The 23542-nt window shown below is 42.8% G+C and overlaps 1 protein-coding gene across 3 annotated transcripts in view; it reads left to right on the top strand.

Annotated features, from left to right (window-relative positions):
• The window catches only part of HOMER3 (homer scaffold protein 3), a 246935-nt gene that overhangs the window by 161338 nt on the left and 62055 nt on the right, over positions 1–23542 (top strand). For all 3 annotated transcript variants that reach the window (XM_089670796.1, XM_089670797.1, XM_089670799.1), the window contains one exon: positions 17651–17807. In XM_089670796.1, coding sequence (XP_089526922.1) covers positions 17651–17807 — 157 coding nt within the window. The remainder of the gene's footprint in view (positions 1–17650; positions 17808–23542) is intronic.

Genomic DNA, 23542 nt, shown 5'->3' with positions numbered 1-23542 from the left:
GTCATTACCTTTCTAATAGCTGTGAGATTTAACCATTGGATAGCTTCTGAATGTACAGTGTACTCATACATTAGGGGAGATCCACAGCTCTCACCAATTTTTGTCTATGTTTTCCATTGGTAAAACACAGCTGAAGCCAATTAAAGCCATCACTATAACCAGATCCTTATGCCAAAACAGCTGATATATCTGCTCAACCCAAAAGGTAGTCAAGCACTCAGAAAAAGGAGAAAAAATAGCTTTCATAAAGTAGCAACATTTTATTAAAAATATAATAGACTAAGAGACAACCAATCACAATAAAAATGCATCAGTCGCACTACACTCTCACAAGCATCAAGATGTAGCTGCAGAGTAACCTTTTAGAAAAGTAACCATCACAGGGGGGAATAGATAAATTATCACTAACGACAATCAAAAACACCAACCAGACCACCACAGTCAGCTGCGCGATGACGTCAACACTTGACGCATTTCAGCATAATGCCTTTATCAGGAGTGTATGATGTCAAAAGCACAAACTGATTTATACCTCTGCTACCTTACATTTCTTAGTGAAGGTCTTCATAAATGGTGTCACTCAAATTTTTCCTTCTGTTTGTTCCTCAGTGACCCCACATGTTGTCAGTTTGGATCTGCTGGTTTTTCAGAAACCTCCCTTTAAACCTTTTATTATTATTATATTATTATACAGGACTTATATAGCGCCAACAGTTTGCTCAGCGCTTTACATTATGGAGGGAAACAGTACAGTAACAATACAGTTCAATACAAGAGGGATTATAGGGCCCTGCTCCTTGGAGCTTACAATTTAGGAGGAAGGGGATAGTGGTACAAGAGGTAATTACCTGGTGGGGATGGAGTGGTAGGAGGAGAAGGGGATTCCAGTATTAGCTGGGGTCGGGGTAGGCTTCCCTGAAGAGATGGGTTTTCAGAGTGCGCCTGAAAGTGAGCAGAGTAGGCGATAGCCTGATATCTTGGGGTAGGGAGTTCCAGAGGATGGGTGAAGCCATTGAGAAGTCCCGGAGACGAGCATGGGAGGAGGAAACAAGGGAGCTAGAGAGTAGGAGGTCTTGCAAGGAGCGGAGAGTACGGTTTGGGTGGTATTTAGAGACAAGGTCGGTGATGTAATTAGGGGCAGTGTTATGGACGGCTTTATACGTCAGTGTTAGTGTTTTGAAATTTATCCGTTGGGCAATTGGAAGCCCGTGGAGGGATTGGCAGAGAGGGGTGGCAGATACAGAGCTGTTAGTAAGGTCAATGGGTCTGGCAGCAGCATTCATGATGGACTGGAGTGGGGATAGCCTGCGATGAGGTAGGCCAGTGAGGTGGGAGTTACAGTAGTCGAGGCATAATATAATAAGGGAGTGAATGAGTTGCTTAGTGGTTTCTGAGTTTAGGAACGGTCATATCTTGGAGATGTTGCGGAGGTGAAGTTTACATGAGTTTGTCAGTGATTGGACCTGGGGCTGAAAGGACAGATTGGAGTCTAGGATTATACCTAGTACCCTGGCGTGAGGGGTGGGACTGATGGTAGTGTTGTTGATCTTGATGGAGAAGTCAGGGGGGGACACGGGCTGGGGGGAATACTAGAAGCTCAGTTTTGGAAAGGTTGAGTTTGAGGAAGTGGAGTGATATCCAGTCCGATATGTCACTTAGTGGGCTGGTAATGCGATTGGAGACTGAGGGGTGAGGTGAGGGGTAGAGAGATAGATTTGTGTGTCGTCGGCATAGAGATGGTAGTTGAAGCCGTGGGAGTTTATCAATTGGCCAAGGGAGGAGGTGTAGATGGAGAAGAGGAGGGGTCCGAGGACAGAGCCTTGAGGGACCCCGACAGAGAGAGGGAGTGAAGGGGAGGTGCCAGCGTTATAGGTAACACTGAAGGAGTGCTGTGATAGATAGGAGGAGAACCAGGAGAGAGCGGAGTCTCTGAGGCCAAGAGAGTGCAGTTTTTTAAGGAGGAGCGGGTGGTCAATCGTGTCAAAAGCCGCAGAGAGGTCAAGTAGTAGGAGTATAGTATAGTGGCCATTGGTTTTGGTGGTTAGTAGGTCATTGGTGAGTTTGAGTAGGGCAGTTTAGGGCAGTAGGTGGAGTGTAGGGGGCGGGAGCCTGACTGTAAAGGGTCGAGAAGGTTGTTGTCGGTGAGATGGGAGCTCAGGCGATTGTAGGCTAAGTGTTCTAGGAGTTTAGAGGTAAATGGCAGTAGGGAGATGGGTCTTAGGTTGTTCAGGTCGAGGGGTCCAGGGAGGGTTTCTTGGGAGTGATGTGCGCATGCTTTAGAGGGGAGGGGAAGGTACCGGTGGAGTGGAAAAGATTGAAGATGTGAGTGAGGGAGCATAGGATGGAAGAGGAGGGGGACTGCAGGAGTTGTGAGGGGACAGGGTCCAGGGGGCAGGTGGTGAGGCCGGCTTCGGAGAAAATCTTAGTGACCTCTTCGGTGGTAGTGAGGTCAAGGGAGCAAAGTGTTGAGGGGGTTATTGTGTGAGGAGCGCTAAGTGGGGTGGGTGTCTGAGCAGTGGCGAAGTCCCTACAAATTGCATCGATCTTGTTTTTGAAGTGGTTAGCAATCTCGTGGGCGGTAAGTGAGGTACTGGTTGGAGGTGAAAGTACAGAGTTAAAAGTGGAGAAGAGCCGGCGAGGACTGGAGGAGAAGGTATTAATGAGGGTAATAAAGTAGGCTTGTTTGGCAGCGTGAAGGGAGGAAGTGTACATTAAGAAGGCAGATTTATAGCGGGTGAACGCTTGTTGGGATTTGGCTTTACACCATAGTCACTCCAGCGCACGACTGTCGTTTGAGGTTTCTGGTGTGGTTGGTCTGCCAGGGTTGTAGCGGTCGGGGCCTAATGCTCCATGTTGTTGGGGGTGCGAGCGAGTCTAGAGCGGCTGAAAGCGAGTTGTTGTAGACAGTAGTGGCCAGGTCAGGGCAGGTCAGGGGAAGGATTCTGTCGTAAAGTTGGTCAGTTGCAGAGTGGAAGGGAGCAGGGTTCCAGTTCCGGAGGTTTCTGCTGGTAATTGTTTGCCGTTTGGAGGGATAGGTGTTTGAGGACGAGGAGACGGAGGAGGTGATGAGGTTGTGATCGGAGAGAGGAAAGGGGGTGTTTGTGAGGTTGCAGGGAGTGCAAAGGTGAGAGAAGACAAGGTCAAGAGTGTTCCCGTCATAGTGAGTGGAAGACTATATGCACTGTGCTAGTTCAAAAGAAGAGGTTATGTGGAAGAGTTGGGATGTAGCCGGGTTATTGATGTTGATAGGGATGTTGAAGTCTCCGAGAATGATAGTGGGTAGCTCAGAGGAGAGAAAGAAGGGTAGCCAGGTGGCGAAGTCGTCAAGAAAGCAGCACATGGGTCCAGGAGGCCGATAGATTACTGCAATCCTCAGAGAGATTGGAGAGAATAGCCAGATGCAGTGGGTCTCGAAGGAGGAGAAGGATAGAGAGGAAGGGTTAGGGAGGACTTGGAAGTTGCTCAGTGGTAACAGGAGCAAACCAACCCCACCACCTTTCCGACCACTGGGTCTGGGTGAGTGGGTCCAGATGAGACCTCCATAGGAGAGTGCTGCGGGGGAGGCAGAGTCTGTTGCTTGGACCCAGGTTTCGGTGATCGCTAGGAGGTTACGGGAGCGGGAGACATAGAGGTCATGGATGGAGGTGAGCTTGTGGCAGACCGAGCGGGCGTTCCAGAGTGCGCATGAGAACGGGAGGGTGGTTTTGGGGAGCAGTAGGACAGATATAAGATTGAGGGGGTTGTGGCAGTTTACGGAAGAGAGAGGATGTCTTTTGTGTGGGCGAGGTAGTGGAGGACCAGGGTTCGGGGAGATATCCCCAGAGGTTAGGAGAAGAAGAAGGGTGAGAAAGGTGGCATGGGAGCGGGATGTATATGAGCACGTATGTCTTCCAGTTCTGGTGTTCGGGTCAGCAGGAGAGTGGAGTATCAGGAGGAGGTGATGAGAGTTGTTTGGGTGGAGCAGGCGGACAGAGAAAAGAGATTTTCGGGACGCAGGAGAGGAATATGAAAAGGAGGAGTAGAGGCGGCATTTCCAAAGGTAAACAGAGTGGGAGTCAGGTGTGGAGAAGAGTTTCCCTGGGTGCTTGATTGCAGATGGTCCAGTGTGCAGTGGAGTTTTTCGTAGTTTTAGGGATACTCTTTTGTTTATCCCTACTCTCTTGGCTGCCTTTCTTATTGCCATCACTTCTACAGGCGAGTCTCTGAATTGGCAACCTTAAAGTGGTATTAAACCTAAAACATAAATATAATATACTCCAGCTTACCAATCTTTAAAGTTGGTGGCTGCATAATTTTTGTTAGGCTTTTTTCCCCCTTTATTTTCTTTTTCTTTTCAAATTGTTTTGTTAGAGTTTTAATAAACAAATAGAACAATGCAGGTTCAGAGTACGAAATAAATAACACATTTGCATATCACCTTGACATACATAGATTCGTAAAATTGCGGAGCGTAAAAGTGACACATCGATGATAACCAATATATTCATACATTAGCGAGTAAAGCAATGAAAGTCGGTTATGCCACCAATCTAAATGATCACAGATAACAAATCATACCGTGTTTGCATAACACTCTGCTTAGTATATTCACATTAGGCCCAAATAAACGGGTCCACCTGAACCTGACTACCAAAACATATACCGTATTTTTTGCTCCATAAGACGCACCTGACCATAAGATACGCCTAGGTTTTAGAGGAGAAAAACAAGAAAAAAAATATTCTGAACCAATGGACTGCAGACACAGTACAGGAGATGACCAGAGACTGCGGACATAGTACAGGAGATGACCAGAGACTGCAGACATAGTAAAGGAGATGACCAGAGACTGCAGCCATAATACAGGAGATGACCAGAGACTGCGGACACAGTACAGGAGATGACCAGAGACTGCGGACACAGTACAGGAGATGACCAGAGACTGCGGACACAGTACAGGTAATGACCAGAGACTGCAGACAGTACAGGAGATGACCAGAGACTGCGGACACAGTACAGGAGATGACCAGAGACTGCAGACACAGTACAGGGGATGACTAGAGACTGCGGACACAGTACAGGGGATGACCAGAGACTGCGGACACAGTACAGGGGAAGACCAGAGACTGCGGACACAGTACAGGGGATGACCAGAGACTGCGGACACAGTACAGGGGATGACCAGAGACTGCGGACACAGTACAGGAGATGACCAGAGACTGCGGACACAGTACAGGGGATGACCAGAGACTGCAGACAGTACAGGGAATGACCAGAGACTGTGGACATAGTACAGATGACCAGAGACTGCAGACAGTGCAGGGGATGACCAGAGACTGCAGACAGTAAAGGAGATTACCAGAGACTGCGGACCTTTTGGAAGGGAGGGGGAAAGGGTACCTGAATTTGACAGGTATCCGCTCCCACTTTCGCGGAGTTGTCCTTCCTTCTTCTTCCCGCTGCGGCTTCTGTGACAGCCGGGTGCCCACCGTGCATGTGCGAGAAGCGCTGCGCTTTGTGAATAGCCCGGAGCCTTCTGGGACCTGTCATGTGTCCCAGAAGATGCCGGACCATTCAGAAAGCGCAGCGCTTCTCGCGCATGCAAAGTGGGCACAGGGCTGTCACAGAAGCTGCCGCGGGAAGACTGCAGCGCTGGAGCGAGGAACAGGTAAGGTCCTGCAGGAGAGAAGAGCTGAGCGGCTGGCCCAATATTCTGACATGGTGGCGGCAGAAATACCGGACTGGCCGCTTTACATTCGCTCCATAAGACACACCGACATTTTCCCCCCTTTTTTGGGGGAACAAAAGTGCGTCTTATGGAGCGAAAAATACGGTACTTAGTGGTAACATAAGAAAGGAAGAAGTAAACAAAACCAAGATAAGGTGGAAAATAAAGGAGAAGAAGTAGAATTGAAGAAAAGGTAATGAAGAAAACAGAGCTTTCATATTGTTAGTTATGATTATCTCGTATTCAATTCTATATAGTGATATTAAATGGTATAGACGTTTCTTTCCAATGAGACCTCTCCATAGATTGGTGACTAAACGCCAGAGCCCTCTCACACACATAGTGTGTCTGTACTCTTTGAATCACTTCCGATATGAAAGGAGAATTTGTCGTTCTCCCACTCATCTCTTGTAAAGGATTTTTGTAGATCCCTTTCCCACCTACTCACGCTATTTAACATAGAGAGATCGTGATCAGAATGTAAAAGCTTATAAAACTTGGAGATTCCTTTATTCTTTCAAACAGGGTTTGTTATAGTATGCCATAGTTTGGAGTCTACCTCTAGCCATGTATTTAATCCAGCGCCATGAAATCCCCTGATCTGCAAAAAAGGGTGCAATCCTTTGCTCGGAACAGGTTGTTCAATGTCAACATATGTATTGTACCCTAGATCCCTTAATGGTTTAGTATTAAGGTTTGGGATGAGGTGTTGATATGCAGAGAGTGGGATGTTAATTTGAAGTTTGGAAGAGGAGTTGGGCAATGAATTAGTGCCTGCTATCCAAGCTTCCAAAGTTGCGGTAATAGATGGTAAAAATGTAATTAAAATTTTCGGAGAAACTGATCTAGCTAGAAGTAGGGCCCGTAGGTCTTTATTAGGGATCACATTCTGTTCTATTTGCCCCCATAATTTGTCTGTAGGGACAAACCATTCCGGTCGTTGGTCTAAGATTGATGCATAATAATACATAGATAAAACAGGCAGACCCAATCCACCTTTCAATTTGTGTTTGGTGAGCATCTGGAAGAGGATCCGCTGTTTCTTCCCTTTCCAGATAAATCTTTTTATGGCCACCTCTAATTTATGGAAATAGGCTCAGGGAATAAGAATTGGGATCATTCTGAAATAATACAGTATCTTGGGAAAAATTAGCATCTTGAATGCTGCTATTCTACCTATCCACGATGTTTCAAATTTGTCTAGCTTCTGCATCTCCATCAAGATGGATTGATATAGTTTTTCAAAGTTATTTTTGAAGGTATGGGAGTACGGGGCAGATATGCAAATACCCAGATAGCCTAATTTTTTATTGGATCATTGATAGGGAAATTTTTCTTTAAGGGAACACAGGGGACCTTTCATTATTGCAAATGGGAGGGCGCAGGATTTGGTGATGCTAACTTTATAATAAGATATTTCGCTAAAGGACTGCAAGGAAGCTGAAATTTCTGTGAGGGATTGCATCGGGTCAGTAACAGTAAGGATTACATCGGTCACAAACAGTCCAATTTTATGAGAGGTGGACGCTACTTGGATACCTGATATCCGTGGGTTGGTTCTGATCTCAGTCGTTAGGGGTTCCATCACCAGCGAAAAGATGATAGGAGATAAAGGGCAGCCCTGTCTCGTACCATTGGTAGTATTAAAAGGAGCGGATAGGGCATTAGATGTGACTACCTGCGCGGAGGGGACAGTATATAATGCCATAATGGCCGACCTTATAAAGCCAGTGATCCCAAATTTGGTTAGGGTAGCCTCCAAATATTGCCAATGGACCCTGTCAAATGCCTTCTCGGCGTCCAGCGCCAAGAGCACAGCTTGAAGTCCCCTTGACTCAACTAAGTGCAGCAGGTTGGGTATTTTACGAGTTTTATCCGCAGCTTGTCTGTCTTTTACAAACCCCACCTGGTCAGCCTGAATGAGAAGGGGAGTTATATTTAACAAACGGTTAGCTAGGATTTTAGCATATATTTTAAGGTCTGTGTTTAAAAGCAAGATTGGCCTAAAATTTTGGGGGCAATCCGGAGCTTTCCCTGGTTTAGGCAAAGTAACTATAATAGCTTTTAACATCTTAGACGGGAATAAGGATTTGACCACTGCTTCATCGTAAGTTCTTTTAAGGTGGAGCACTAGAATGGATTAGAATTCTTGGTAGTATTCCGCTGAGAAGCCATCCGCCCATGGGTATTTCCCTTTGGGCAAGGCCTTAATAGCCGTAAGTATCTCACTTTCCAGTATGGGTTGATTGAACCCATCCAATTTCTGACTCGATAGTTTAGGCAATGACAGTTTGTCTAAAAATTTATGGATAAGTTCTGGGGTAGGTTTAGGAGTTGTAGGGTCCTCTCTAAGGTTATATAGTTGGGAGTAATAAGAGCGGAATGCCGCCGCTATTTTTATGGGATGGTATGTAAGTTTATTCGAAATAGTGTCCACAATTGACGTTAATTTAGCTTTAGACTGTCTCATGGCGAGATATCTCGCAAGCATCTTACCTGCTTTATTCCCTATAAAAAGTAGTTTTAGCTTTTTTCAAGTTTTTAGCATAACACCATGACATGAGGGTCCTAAGTTCAAGTCTAGCTTTTTGGAGGTCCTGCAAAAAATTGGGAGCTAAGGATTGTTTGTGAAGACGCTCTAATCTAGCTATCCTGTCAAGCGTTTCCAGAAGGGTTTTGTCCCTATCCCGCCTTGCCTGGCAAGCAGGAATTTCAAAAGGAGACATCTACAATATGCATTATGGGCACGCCACATACTGAATACATTCGTAGTAGGAGAAGTATTGATATAGAAGAATTCCTGTAAAGCTGCAGTAAGAGTGGAGCGAAAAGCAGGGTTATAATACATAGATACATTATTACTAGAGATGAGCGAATCGAACCTGGTGAAGTGGAATTCGTTTCGAATATCAGGAAAAATTTGATTCGCATCGAATTCGAATTTTAGCAAACTTCGGGTGCACGAATCGAATTTTTCCCGATCAGCCGGCAAAAGTGTCACTGCAGAGAGCTCCGCTATTTCTGACAGTTCTGACAGTTCATTTACAGCGGTTGAAACATTGTATCTATTTGTTTCCATTTAGGATACAGATGTTTTTATTCGGAAATAAATAGATACAATGTTTCAACCGCTGTAAATGTGAAGGAACTGTCAGAGAACTGTCAGAAATAGCGGAGCTCTCTGCAGATACACTTTTTGCTGTACTGGAATACTTCTTCTTTTCATTCTTCTTCTTCTTTTCATTCTTCTTCTTCTTCTTTTCATTCTTCTTCTTCTTCTTTTCATTCTTCTTTTCATTCTTCTTCTTCTTCTTCTCATTCTTCTTTTCATTCTTCTTTTCATTCTTCTTCTCAAACTTCTTTTCATTCTTCTTCTTCTTTTCATTCTTCTTCTTCTTCTTTTCATTCTTCTTTTCATTCTTCTCATTCTTCTTTTCATTCTTCTTCTCATTCTTCTTTTCATTCTTCTTCTTCTTCTTTTCATTCTTCTTTTCATTCTTCTCATTCTTCTTTTCATTCTTCTTCTCATTCTTCTTTTCATTCTTCTTCTTCTTCTTTTCATTCTTCTTTTCATTCTTCTTCTTCTTCTTTTCATTCTTCTTCTTCTTTTCATTCTTCTTTTCATTCTTCTTCTTCTTCTTTTCATTCTTCTTTTCATTCTTCTTCTTATTCTTCTTCTTCTTCTTTTCATTCTTCTTCTTCTTTTCATTCTTCTTTTCATTCTTCTCATTCTTCTTTTCATTCTTCTTTTCATTCTTCTTCTCATTCTTTTCATTCTTCTTCTTCTTCTTTTCATTCTTCTTTTCATTCTTCTCATTCTTCTTCTTCTTTTCATTCTTCTTCTTCTTCTTTTCATTCTTCTTTTCATTCTTCTTCTTCTTTTCATTCTTCTTCTTCTTCTTTTCATTCTTCTTTTCATTCTTCTTTTCATTCTTCTTCTCATTCTTTTCATTCTTCTTCTTCTTCTTTTCATTCTTCTTTTCATTCTTCTCATTCTTCTTTTCATTCTTCTTTTCATTCTTCTTCTCATTCTTCTTTTCATTCTTCTTCTTCTTATTTTCATTCTTCTTTTCATTCTTCTTCTTTTCATTCTTCTTCTTCTTCTTCTTTTCATTCTTCTTTTCATTCTTCTCATTCTTCTTTTCATTCTTCTTCTCATTCTTTTCATTCTTCTTCTTCTTCTTTTCATTCTTCTTTTCATTCTTCTCATTCTTCTTTTCATTCTTCTTTTCATTCTTCTTCTCATTCTTCTTTTCATTCTTCTTCTTCTTCTTTTCATTCTTCTTCTTCTTCTTTTCATTCTTCTTTTCATTCTTCTTTTCATTCTTCTTCTTCTTCTTTTCATTCTTCTTTTCATTCTTCTTCTTCTTCTTCTTCTTCTTCTTCTTCGTCGTGCCCCGTGACTGCCCAAATGAGTGAAGTGTGCGGTGATTCTAAGATCGACGGCACTCATCTGCATGTCATACTGACTGACAGTATTATTTCTCTTCCCCAGCAGACTCCAAGGGCATTTAAATTAAAGGTACAGTGTTCTGCACTAATATAAAGGCTCTCTGAAGCCTAGAAACCCTTTTAATAAGTTAAATTCGCGGCGAATAAATTCGCATCGAATCGAATTTCTCCCGCAAATTCGGCGAATCAGCCGAATCGAATTTTTGAATAATTCGCTCATCTCTAATTATTACGCCACAGGAACACAGGAGAAAATTTTAACGAGTCCTCAATAATCAAAGAGATAGGTGCATGATCCGACCATGTCATTGGATGAATTTCTGCACTCGAGACATTTTGTAATAGTTGAATATCAGTCAAGAAAAAAATCTATTCTTGAGTAGGAATTATGGGGTGCAGAGTAGTGCGTATAGTCTCTTTCAGAAGCATGTAGACATCTCCATGGGTCGTACAGGTTAGCCTTAGAAAGCACATTAGCAAGGGAATGCCTCAGGCCTCTAGATGAATGTGAAACATCCAGGGAATTATTTATGATAGCGTTAAAGTCTCCACAGAAAAGCAGGAAGCCCTTCTGGATTTTTGCTACTTTTTTCCTCAGGGAGTTTAGAAAATGGATCTGATGCACATTGGGAGCGTATAAATTGACAATGGTATAAGTAATATTATTAAGTTCACAGACAATAATTAGGTATCTACCTTTTCTCTCAGATTCTTGGGATAGCAACGAAAATGCAACAGAATTACGGATGGCTATAAGGACGCCACATTTCTTATCCGGGCCATTGGACATATACAGTTGTGTTCAAAATAATAGCAGTGTGTTGAAAAAAGTGAATAAAGCTCAAAATCCTTCTAATAGCTTTTATTTCCATACACACAAATGCATTGGGAACACTACACATTATATTCCAAATCAAAACATGAAGAAAAATAGATCAAATTTGTGTTGTTCCTCTAAAAAAATAGAAAAGTGAATTTTAGACTGTTCAGAAAAATAGCAGTATTTGTATTCTTCTTTACAAACTCAAACATTCACTATATAAACTGAAAAATGTTTGAAGATTTTGCTTTCCTTTGAATCATTTAATTAATATTTAGCTATATAACCACTGTTTCTGAGAACTGCTGTACATCTGTGTTGCATGGAGTCAACCAACTTCTGGCACCTGTGAACAGGTATTCCAGCCCAGGATGATTGGACTACATTCCACAGTTCTTCTCTATTTCTTGGTTTTGCCTCAGAAACTGCATTTTTGATGTCACCCCACAAGTTTTCTATTGGATTAAGATCCGGGGATTGGGCTGGCCACTCCATAACGTCAATCTTGTTGGTCTGGAACCAAGATGTTGCACATTTACTGGTGTGTTTGGGGTCGTTGTCTTGTTGGAACACCCATTTCAAGGGCATTTCCTCTTCAGCATAAGGCAGCATGACCTCTTCAAGTATTCTGATGTATTCAAACTGATCCATGATCCCTGATATGCGATAAATAGGCCCAACAAAGTAGTATGAGAAACATCCCCATATCATGATGCTTGCGCAACCATGCTTCACTGTCTTCACAGTGTACTGTGGCTTGAATTCAGTGTTTGGGGGTCGTCTGACAAACTGTCTCCGGCCACTAGACCCAAAAAGAACAATCTTACTTTCATCAGTCCACAAAATGTTCCGCCATTTCCCTTTAGGCCAGTCAATGTGCTCTTTGGCAAATTGTAACCTCTTCAGCACGTCTTTTTTTCAACAGTGGGACTTTGCGGGGGCTTCTTGCAGATAGCTTGGCTTCACATAGGCATCTTCTAATTGTAACAGTACTCACAGGTAACTTTAGACCTTCTTTGATCTTCCTGGAGCTGATTGTTGGCTGAGTCCTTGCCATTTTGGCTATTCTTCTATCCATTCGAATGGTATTTTTACGCTTTCTTCCACGTTTTCAGGTTTTGGTTGCCATTTTAGAGCATTTGCGATCATTTTGGCTGAGCAGCCTATCATTTTCTGCAGTTCTTTATATGTTTTCCCCTCTCCAATCAACTTTTTAATCAAGGAATCAACTGTATATATGTGGAAATAGATGGTGTAAACAATGTGGAGCTTTAGTAGAGGCAAAATGTGTTTCCTGGACGCAAATCACATCACGAGCCAGCCTTTGTGCCTCCCTCCACATAGAGTGGCGTTTGAACGGGCTATTAAGGTCATGAGCATTCATAGAAACTATTTTCAGGACCATGGGGAGTGTAGAATAATGATTGAGGGACGTCCTCAAGTGGTGTAAGAAAGAATTGCAAGAAAGAAGTGCTCCAGATGGATAGGCTTACTGTATTCGCGAGGGTCCAGCAAGAAGTAAAAATTTTATTCTTCATATGGCGGGAGAAAGTCGATATGGTATGTTCCCATTTTCTCGCCAGTACCGATGCTCCGTGAGAGAAAGGTTGAAAAGGAGGAGGAAAAAAAAAGAAAAAAGAGAACATTCAACAAATAACTTTGGGTGAACTTAATCACTTTATCGGTTGGGGGTTCAATGCCGAGGTTCGCAGCTTAGTAGATAGCTGTCCAAGTGTTCAGCGGGTAGACCGCAAAGCACCAAGAGGTATGGGAGAGTGGTTGGCGCGGTATATCATCCCGCTGCTTGTTCCCAATCAGGGGTTATTTTCCTGGGAGAAGCTTTGGTGGGCGCTGGTTCTTCATCTGCTGGAAGAAGGCCCCACTTTCTAGCTATTTGGAACCCTTCCGCTTCAGATCTTACCGTTATCACACGGTTGTCTTTTGTAATTAGCAGCTTGGTAGGGAATCCCCACTGGTATCTGATCTCATTGTTTCATAGCAATTTCGTAAATGAGAGCAATTTTTTGTGGGCTAGTATGGTATGTTGGGAAAGATCAGTGAACAAGGAGATCCCAGTATAGGGGTCTAGGAGCAGGTTATTTTCCGCTCAAAGAGCACGAGTTCCTCTTTCACATGGTAAAAGTGGATTCTCGCTATAACGTCCCTTGGAATATAATCAGGGAGAAACAAGGGTTTTGGCAGTCTGTGGGCCCTGTCCACTACCATTTCTCTATTCGGAGTATGAGGTAGCAGTGCAGAGATCATTTGTTGTATGTATTTGCGAAGATCCGCAGCAGGGACCTTTTTGCCAATACCCCTGAATTTTGCATTATTCCTGCGGGAACGGTCCTCCAGGTCCGCCAATTTTGCTTTTAATGCTGTCAGGTCATCTTCTGCCTCATTATGTGCATCAACCAATTCGTTGTGAGCTTTAGCGACTTCGCCCATTTTAGCTTCCATATGTGTTACCCCTTCTCCCAGATGATCAATATCCTTATTCACTTGCGTTACAAAGCCCATCATATCTTTATGCAGGGAGCCTTTAAGTGTAATTAACATATCTTTCATTACCGCCTCAGTAAGGGGTAGGGACTCTGCCGGGTAGTCTTCCAGGTGTTCCACAAACTCAGTAGTGGAGTTGTTTAAAGGTGACGTTTGTGGCTGATCGCCCCCAGGGTGCACCGCTAAGGAGCATCGCTGCCTATGTTTCTGTGGGCTGTTTGAGGGAGAGGACTTTGCAGAGCCTGCAGACGCTGCTGGGCTGGAAGTGTGCAGGGGAGAGATCTGGCGATCTCCCCTCACGTGTCCCTGTAGTTCAGGAGAGGGACATTGACCTGCGCCATGTTGCGCCTTATTCTTCCTCTTCCCCATTCTTCCTCCACTGTGCCCCCCTCTTTCCGAGGGCTCCCTGTATGTGTGGCGGGTTTCCCCGCTGACTCACGTCGCGCAGTATAGCTGCTGGTCTTCGGCGGCTCTCGGAGCTCACTCACTGAGCTGCCATCTCCTTCCGCCTTCCCCCTTTATTTTCATTTGGTGATTCAAGTAACACATTTCCTGTCTTGGGGTGTCTCCACTCTGGATGGGGGAGCAACAGAGACACCATTGGACAGCAGCATTGTCAGTCTGAGGGAGGGTAGTATTAGATGCCTTAGGAGATGGACTTAGCTACCAAACTAGAGCTAAAACTCTTACTAACACTTTTTAAGCAGTCACAGCAACAGTTATTTTTCCTTTTGACATAAAGGTTTTACATAAATAAATAAAAGCTGACTATTGTAAGCAGCACTGTTAGTGTTGAATGGTTTGTCACAACCCTCTAAATGCTTTTGCTTGACAGCTTGTCTGTTAAAGGAGCTTGAAAAAATAACAGACTTACTGGCCGGATCACTAGGTGAACATAAAGGAAAAAAAACTAAAAAAGCCATAAGCTTGCTTTAACTACTTCAAGTCCATTTATGATGTGTGAAAATCTTATTCCCGCAACGCGCGTCATGTAGCACTATGGTGTTGTGTCACACAGCCATTTGCACTCGAGCTTATTCTGACATGCACTTGCACTCACCTGGGTCGCAAACCAATTGACTCTGTCTGTACAGAGTAGTAGAAGAAATAACACGTGCCTGCATTGCGCTGTTGGTGGAAAATGAGTAACAGGAATCTGGAGCAGCAGATTAACATCACATTTTGCGTGAAACTTGGCAAAAGTAGGCGTGAAACTTTAGCTCTATTACAACAGGCTAATGGTGAACAATCTATGAAGAAATCAAGTGTTTTTGAATGGCATAGCCAGTTTAAGGAATGGCGGGAAGATGTCCACAATAACGCAAGAAGTGGACAGCCAAAAGCACAAAGGATGGATGAAAATGTGAACAGAGTGTGAACCCTTGTACGCTCAGATTGAAAATTGAGTGTGCGAATGATGGAAGGAGAATTGAACATGAACAGGGAAACAGCAGATTCTAACAGAGAATTTGAGAATGAGAAAGATTTTCATAAATATGGTGCCTCGAATTTGGACAGAAGATCATAGAGAATGTTGTCTTCAAATTTCATCCGATCTTTTGAAGAATGCAGTTGTTCGATAGGCTTATTACCGGTTATGAAACATGGTATTTTCAGTATGATCCAGAAACAAAGCACAAGAGCATGCAGTGGAAAACAAAGAATTCACATATTTTAAACTCACTTCAAAACAGTGCTGGTGTGTGTTTTTTATTATCACAAGAGGTTAGTTTACTAGGAGTTCATAGAACATGGTACAATGGCCAACCAACATTGTTACATAGGAAAAGAAACACCATTGTTAGGAAAAGACCAGACAAGTGGATTCTCCACCATGACAATGGTCCTGCAAATGATGCGTTAAGTGTGCGTGAGTTCCTGGCCCAGAAATCCATTCCAAAACTTGACCAACCACCTTATTCCCCTGACTTAGCACTCTGCGACTTTTGGTTCTTTCCAAAATTTAATGATATTCCGGACATCCAAGGTCCAGGATACTGCACAGTGTTCTGGAATATGAATTCCAGGAATGCAGTGGTACTGTCATCTAGAACGTTGTTTAGCTTCACAAGTGGACTACTCTGAAGATGACAGTAGCCACTATTGTATAGGTAAACAAACATTTTTTATTTTACAATCCATTCCTGGAATTAAATTGTCACACCTTGAATATACGGCATGTGGACGTCAGGGGGTTAAGGAGCATTTTGACTAGTAATACATGTTTTGAGCAGTGCTGAAATTAGTTCAGCTTTGCATATACCCTGAAATTATTAAATGCGTTCTCCCATAATGCTTTTATATTGGTGATTGTTTCTGATTACACAGATTCTTTTAACCGGGACTGTAGATGGGTCAGGAAGGCTCAGTGCAGATTGAGAAGGTCTAAAGGCAGCATGGAGGAGCCCAGCTAAAATTTCTCAATACAATAATGCTGACTTGATGTGAACCACTAAGTTAGTGGGTATGCCTCTGAAGTGAACAGGCGTCATATAGGTTAAATTATAAACTTCTAATGAGATATTTCAGTTGAGTTCTGCACACAGTTTCTTTGCACGGCATCAGCATTGTAATACCAATACAAGGAATAGTTGTATTTGACAATCCAGTGACAATTTCTAAAGGACTACCTTTCCCATAGTACCTTGCTGGCTGCAAACTGTGATTCCCGTACTGACTTCGCCTCCTGACACTCCTCTCCGTTCTTCACTCCATTCTCCATCCTACCAGCTGCTATGGGGAATCTATTCAGGATGGAGAGCAGGGAGAGAGAAGATCAGAAGAACAAGTGCCGAGGAAGGTTATGTTGCAACTATATTGTGGTTGTCTTACCGGTTGCATGCTGAACTTCTCCATGCTGAGGAGAATTATGCCTTTATTCAGTCCACCCGTTTACTGCACAGCTAGCTGGAAGGAGAGGAGGGGAGCACGGCTGTGGACCAATGGAGCATGGGGGGGCGGACAGCTGCCTGCACAGCTATTGTCTGGGAGACTGTGACTTTCTCTCTTTCCTGCCTTACTGAGCTTCTTCTTATCCTGCCTGTCTGTTATATTAGCTGTTGCACACTTTGCATAGTGCACCTCTTAATGCTGCACTGTGTACGTAGCGCACCCCTAAACCCTGCACCCTGTACACAGCACCCCCCTGAACCCTGCACTCTGTACACAATACACCCCTAAACCCTGCACTCTGTACACAGCACACCCCTAAACCCTGCAGTCTGTACACCGCACACCCCTGAACTCTGCACTTTGTATGTAGCACTGAGGCTGTAGAGGAAGAGAGTGGGGAATCTGTCCTCAGTCCCTTATTTTGCCTCAAAAAACAGACATCAGGGGCCTGTTTAGGCATTTTAGGCATCTTTGCCCTGGCCACTGAATGAACTTGTTCCGGTACGGGGTGGGGGGTCCAAACTGAGTCTTTGCCCCGAGTGAAAGAATGTGTAGCTTCGCCACTGGGTTTATCCAAGTACTAGTTGGGGCTTCCCCTGAAGGGAGATCCCATGGGAGAGGGAGAACCTAACCACAAAGCCATGTGCCTTCTCCCCAAGACTTTCAGGGCAAGCCCTGACCTACACCTACTAGTTGGGAATGAGTAAAATGTCATCATGCTGTGCAAAAACAGGAAAAAAAACATATAAAAAAAGAGGGAAAAGATAAATGAAAAGTGCTTCTCTGCCAATGTGTGATATGATGGCAGGTCTTTTGGCCAGTATAAAGATTCCTCAAATCCCAGCCAATGAAAAAAGGCATGCAATAGGTGATGTGACAATGCTGCCATAATAAGCTCCTCCACTAAGCTCCTCCACTGTGAGAATTTCTGGCACCCCTGGACTGCTACTCCAGGGGCACAAGCACCACTGGCTTTTTTCAGAGGGGCCCCTGCAGCACCATCCCTTCCAGAAAGGCATTGGTACTTAGGGGGAGCTCTACCTTCAACTGAAGACAAGACTGGTAAACCAGGCCAGGTTCAACCCAGGAGGAAAAGAGCCCTCCCACCGTACTCAACTTTATTACATTGGGAAAATACTAACTGGCAACCTCACTCAACAAGGAACATTGGTATACTGTTTCAGAAGTATTAGAAGTACTGTATAGGATGCTAACTATGGGCAAGTTAGGTTTATATAAAGAAATATGATTTTATGTATCCCTTGTCTATTACACAGCTCGGTGTGCGAAGTGCAATGGGAAGCAGAGTTCTTCAGTCTCCAGGACAACAACAACAAGTTGGTAGCCGCTTTGCGTGAGGCAAATGCTAATGTGGAGAAATGGAAGAAGCAGCTTTCTGGATACCAAGAAGAGGCAGAAAGGCTACGGCTAAGGGTAAGAGTGTCAGATGGCATTCACATTACATATAATGCATCCAGGATGCACAGCAATCATAATTTCTGATTGTTTTACTAACAATGATATTTGAAAAGCATTCTGCAGCCACTAGGGGTTCCAATCTATCGATCACTAAAATAGTATCTTGTTCTGCAAATTGTTTATTACATTTATGTAACACATATTAGTTTAGTGGTAGCCCAATTATATTTATGTGTTACAGATCAATTGTCATACCAAAGATAATAGTTCTCATCAGGGGCGGACTGACAACTCATGGGGCCCCCGGGCAACAGGGGATCATGGGGCCCCTGTGTCCTTGCCCAAACTCAAAAAAGCCTATGAAAAAGGTACCAGGGGCATCTCATGGGGCCCCCTACTGACCCCGGGCCCTCGGGCAGTGCTGGGGTTTCCAAATGGTCAGTCCGCCCCTGGTTCTCATTCATACAGTATATCCTTGCAGTGGTCATTTTATTAAGGGAGTAGCCTGGTGAGGCCAGGTCTCAATGCTACTACTTGTGGCTGATTTCCCTGCTACCATGTTGGTCATAGTAGTGTGGTGGAGTGGTGGGATTTCTGTTTATTGACTAGAGTTACAATGACATCATGTATATTTAACAGAGATGTCTAGGAAATACAGAATACTCACTGGCCACTTTTTTAGGTACTCCTATTCAATTGCTTGGTAACACAAATTGCTAATCAGCCAATCACATGGCAGCAACTCAATGCATTTAGGCATCTGGATGTGGTAAGACGACTTGCTGAAGTTCAAACCAAGCATCAGAATGGGGAAGAAAGGGGATTTAAGTGACTTTGGATGTGGCATGGTTGTTGGTGCCAGACGGGCTGGTCTGAGTATTTCAAAAACTGCTGATCTACTGGGATTTTCACACACAACCATCTCTAGGATTTACAGAGAATGGTCCGAAAGAAAATACCCAGTGAGCGGCAGTTGTGTGGATGAAAATACTTTGTTGATATTAGAGGTCAGAGAATGGGCAGACTGGTTTGAGACGATAGAAAGGTAACAGTTACTCATGTCAATATGGACCAAAATCTCTGAGGAATGTTTCCATCACTTTCTTGAATCTATGCCACGGAGAATTAAGGCAGTTTTGAAGGCAAAAGGGGGTCCAACCTGGTACTAGCAAGGTGTACCTAATAAAGCAGCCAGTAAGTGTATATGCAATGCACAAAGTAGCTGATGTTGCCACACAGGTGAAGTGGTAACACATTTAGATAAGCAGCCTTTGGACATCAGCTAACAGTTGCCTTTTATGACTATTTTTGGGTGGATTTAGCAACAATCTCATATTCCAGCAAACCATTCTATGCCACAAAGAATTAAGGCACTTTTGAAGGCAAAAGGGGGTCCAACCCAGTACTAGCAAGGTATACCTAATAAAGTGGCCGGTGAGTGTAGTCACATAATGACATACCAGTCATAAACTTTGAAACATTTCTGCTAATATTACAAATGCCACTACACTGTGTTTATTTACAGAGAACCCCAGTGCCCCAAAAATCTGAGACATTTCATTTGCTAAACAGTTACTAAATAGTAGTTTTGAGAACACTATGTTAAATAACAGTGGCTTTGCATTAATGTGATAGAAAAATGACTAGACAAAATGTGACCAAAGCTTATGCAATGGATTAATTACACCCACAAGTGCTAAAGGAAGTTAGATTAGTCATTTTAAGTTATTGTTTCTGATTTTTAAACTGTTTAGTAACTAGCATAATACAATGTGTAGGCATAAAGCAAATACAGCAACTAGACAAAATACGAGAAAGCTCCTGCAACAGATGGCTCACAAATACAAGTTGCCAAAGAGCTTAGCTTAGTTATTTCGAAGTATAATCTTTGTTATTTGGCATGATATCAATGTATTGCTGCAAAGCAAATACAAAAAGTTTGGAATTGAAAGTACATGATATCAGCACACTGTTCGAATCGGGCTTAGTGTGAATAAATGAAAAAATATGCCTTGGGAAATTGAACATATGCAGCATACAATGTAGTTGGAGTAAATGAGGTGAATCGATGATGGAGAAAGCTATGGGTGTTCTTGTAGTCTCAATACGACAATGCAGTTCAAGCCTGCAGCCTTTAAAGATAAACAAAAGAATTCACGCCGGCCGAACACAAATGTGCAGCCTCCCGGCGCCTGGGCCTAGACACCGAGCGGCTGCACATTTGTGTTCTATTGAAAAAGAACATGTGCTGAGAGCGCGCGCCCTGTGCGCTCCCAGCACACATGTCCGGTACTCATGGAAAGGTCCTGATCTCCTCTTTCGATCATGTTGTGTAGAGATATGTAAAAACATAAAAATACCCATTTTTTAGGTGACCACATACCCTCTGTTCTCAGCTGCATAGAGAGGTGAGGGAGAAGAAACAGCAGCACGTTGGTCTACTCAATAAATGGCTGTGCGGGGGTAGGGAGTGTAGCAGCATATGTTTGATCATTGGAGGAGAGCAGGCTGAGTTCCCAGCACAGCTATAGAATTAACCACACTGTGCTCTCATGCCTAGTGTAGTCAGATTTTAATAGGAAAGCAGAGGGAATGGCAGGAACACCAGGGACTTCACGCAAAGGAAGCAATGCAAAGAGAACAGGATACTTTTTCCTACAAGTACATGGTACAGCAGGCAGAAATCAAGAATATCAGGAGTAACATAAATCACACTTAGGTGAAGAAAAAGTATTAAATAGAAAAATCTAAAGACATACTATGGGATATTAGACATAGTTGCAAGTATTACAGAAACACATGCTGCACTAATTCCAGTACTACAAATACAATTTAAAAAATGTGACTTGATTATAATAACCAATTAACCACTTGCCTACTGGACACTTATACCCCCTTCCAGCCCAGGCCAATTTTCAGCTTTCAGCGCTGTCACAATTTGAATGACAATTACTCAGTCTTGCAACACTGTACCTATATAAAAATGTAGTAATTTTTTTCACATAATTAGAGCTTTCTTTTGGTGGTATTTATTCACCACTGAGTTTTTTATTTTTTGCAATATAAACGCAAAAAGATCGGAAATTTTGAAGAAAAAAATTTGTTTTTCTTAGTTTCTGTTCTAAAATTTTGCAAATAAGTAATTTTTCTTCATACATTTTGACCAAAATGTATATTGCTACATTTCTTTGGTAAAAATAACCCAAATCAGTGTATAATATTTGGTCTGTGTGAAAGCTTAAGGATCCTTTCACATGGGTGTTCCGTTTTTTTCATCAGTTCAGTCATGTTTTTTCCAAGAGAAAACGGATCAGTTCACATCAGTTTACATCCGTTTTTCATTGGTTTACATCAGTTTTTCACACGTTTTCAATCCATTTACATCAGGTTTCTTCCATTTAAAATAGTTTTTTGTCCGTTTACATCCATTTATGTATGTTTACATCCATTCCGTTTTTTTTAAGCGTAAGAAAAATAGGATTTTCTTCCGTTCTAAAACACAAATGTTAACAGATGCGGACATTAATGGATGTAAACAGATGATCATCCGTTTGCATGCACTAGTCCATAGAAATACATGGGTGTTAGTTTTTCATCTGTAGACGGACAGATGAAAAACGGACATACGGAACGCCCATGTGAAAGCGGCCATAGAGCTATGGTACCAATCATTGAAAATTGATCACACCTGATGTTATGAAGGCTTATCTTATTCCTTGAGGCCCTAACATGCCAGGATATAACAAATACCCCCAAATTACCCCTTTTTGGGAAGTAGACATTCCAAAGTATTTAGTAAGAGGCATGGTTTTTTAAGTTGTAATTTTTTCCCACAATTCTTTGGAAAATTAAGATTTTTTTTCACAAAATTGTCACATTAACAAGTTATTTCTCACACACAGCACAGACATACTTGCAACTACACCCCAAAACACATTCTGCTACTCCTCCTGAGTATGGCGATATCACATGTGTGAGACTTTTTCACAGCCTTGCCACATAGAGAGGTCCAACATTCAAGGAGCACCATCAGGTGTTCTAGGGACATAAATTACACATATAATATCTTGACTACGTATTACAATTTTGAAGGCCCTGAAGCACCAGGACACCAGGCATAACTTGAATCTGAGTTGTTGGCTATGAATTGTTGGGCATAGAGGTTACACTGGTCCACAATTGAATATAGTAAGTCATCAGTAAAAATTAAATTGGCTGGGCAGTAAAAAGGGGCTGTTAGCTGCTCCATAGATAGGGGGAAGTCATAGGGGTTTTTGAAGGGCATATGGAAGAGCGAAATGGGTCCTAACCCATCCATATGATTCATACAAGGAATAAAGGAAGAACGCCCCACATAGTGTGAAACAGTTAAGGAAATCCTTTTTTTTTTAAAACAATATAGCACTCACATTTAAAATGTCGTAATTGTGCTTTATTATTATATTATTATTATTATTATACAGGATTTATATAGCGCCAACGGTTTGCTCAGCGCTTTACATAGCTTTAAAAACACAATCTTCAGCTGGTAAGAAAATGGCTTCCCGCCGACTTCAGGTTATGCGATGATGTCACAGCAGGCTCCACCCTACATTTTGTACCACCTGACGTCTTCCAGGGCACGTACGCCATACTGGGTCATCGCGAATTAGATAGAAAGTAAGCGGCCACGCCTCGCTTGGCATCCCATTGAGTTCGGTCCATTTAGCATAACCAAGCCTCATTCTGAATCCACACCTATTGAATAATCCTGCCTCGAAAAAAAAATACACCAGGCCTCACTTTGAGTACTTATCAGGAATATGAAATGTTGGGTTTACATACTCTTTAAGCATCTGGCCTAATCTTATCATTGCATTTCCCCACCCTTTGGTCCAGTCTTTTGTATCAGTATACTCATTTTAATACCAATTAAAGTGTTACTAAAGGCAGATTTTTTAAAAATTAAAATTACAAACATATTACACTCACCTGTATTGCACAGAGTGGCCTCGATCCTCCTCTTCTCGGGTCCCCCGCTGGCAATTCTGGCTCCTCCTCTTCTTTGTGTGTCCCCATAGCACACTGCATGCTCGCTCCCAACTTGTGTGTCTACGGAGTAACGCTCTATAGACACACACAACGTGACTTAGCCCCACCCCCACTTCCTCTTAACCATGTTTGATCGACAGCAGCAATAGCCAATGGCTCTCTGTGTGAAGAGGAAGCGAGGGGAGAAGAGATACAGCTGTGCAGAGTGCTGATCTCTTCTCCCCTTTCTTCCCCTTCATACAGAGAAAGGGGAGCACAGGGAAACTAAAACAATTTTTTACCTTAATACAAGCAATGCATTAAGGTAAAAAATGTTTTTAGGTTTAGTATCATTTTAAGTTTTGATCAATGGTTATTGCTTTTCCTAAATTGTTTAGATTATATGTAAATGCTGCTCTCACAATAGGTTGTTGGCACAACCAGGTTAGCCATCAGAAATTTTGGGGCCCCATACCCAGCACCCAGCTTGTGCCCCCCTTCCTGACCACCAATATTCCCCAAGTCCCCACCCATTTTCCATCCCACTGTGACAGCAGTCACTTTGGGTGGGCGGCCGATGGAACCCAGCTCCCCATATCCCTTTTATGTGTAATACACCCTGTGCCTGTTAGGGGTACAGGGTGATCTGTCCTAATATTGTGTGGGCTTTGTCTCAGACTGTGTAGACATGTTTAGGAGATAGGTGGGGTGGGGGTTGTTGATTGTTTAATGTCATGTGG

This window comes from Staurois parvus, unplaced genomic scaffold (assembly GCF_062004578.1).
Source record: "Staurois parvus isolate SC_StPar_1 unplaced genomic scaffold, SC_StPar_1.0 ptg000096l, whole genome shotgun sequence".
NCBI lineage: Eukaryota > Metazoa > Chordata > Amphibia > Anura > Ranidae > Staurois > Staurois parvus.
The sequence above is the reverse complement of the archived record's forward strand: the minus strand, read 5'-3'. Positions and strand labels throughout refer to the sequence as shown.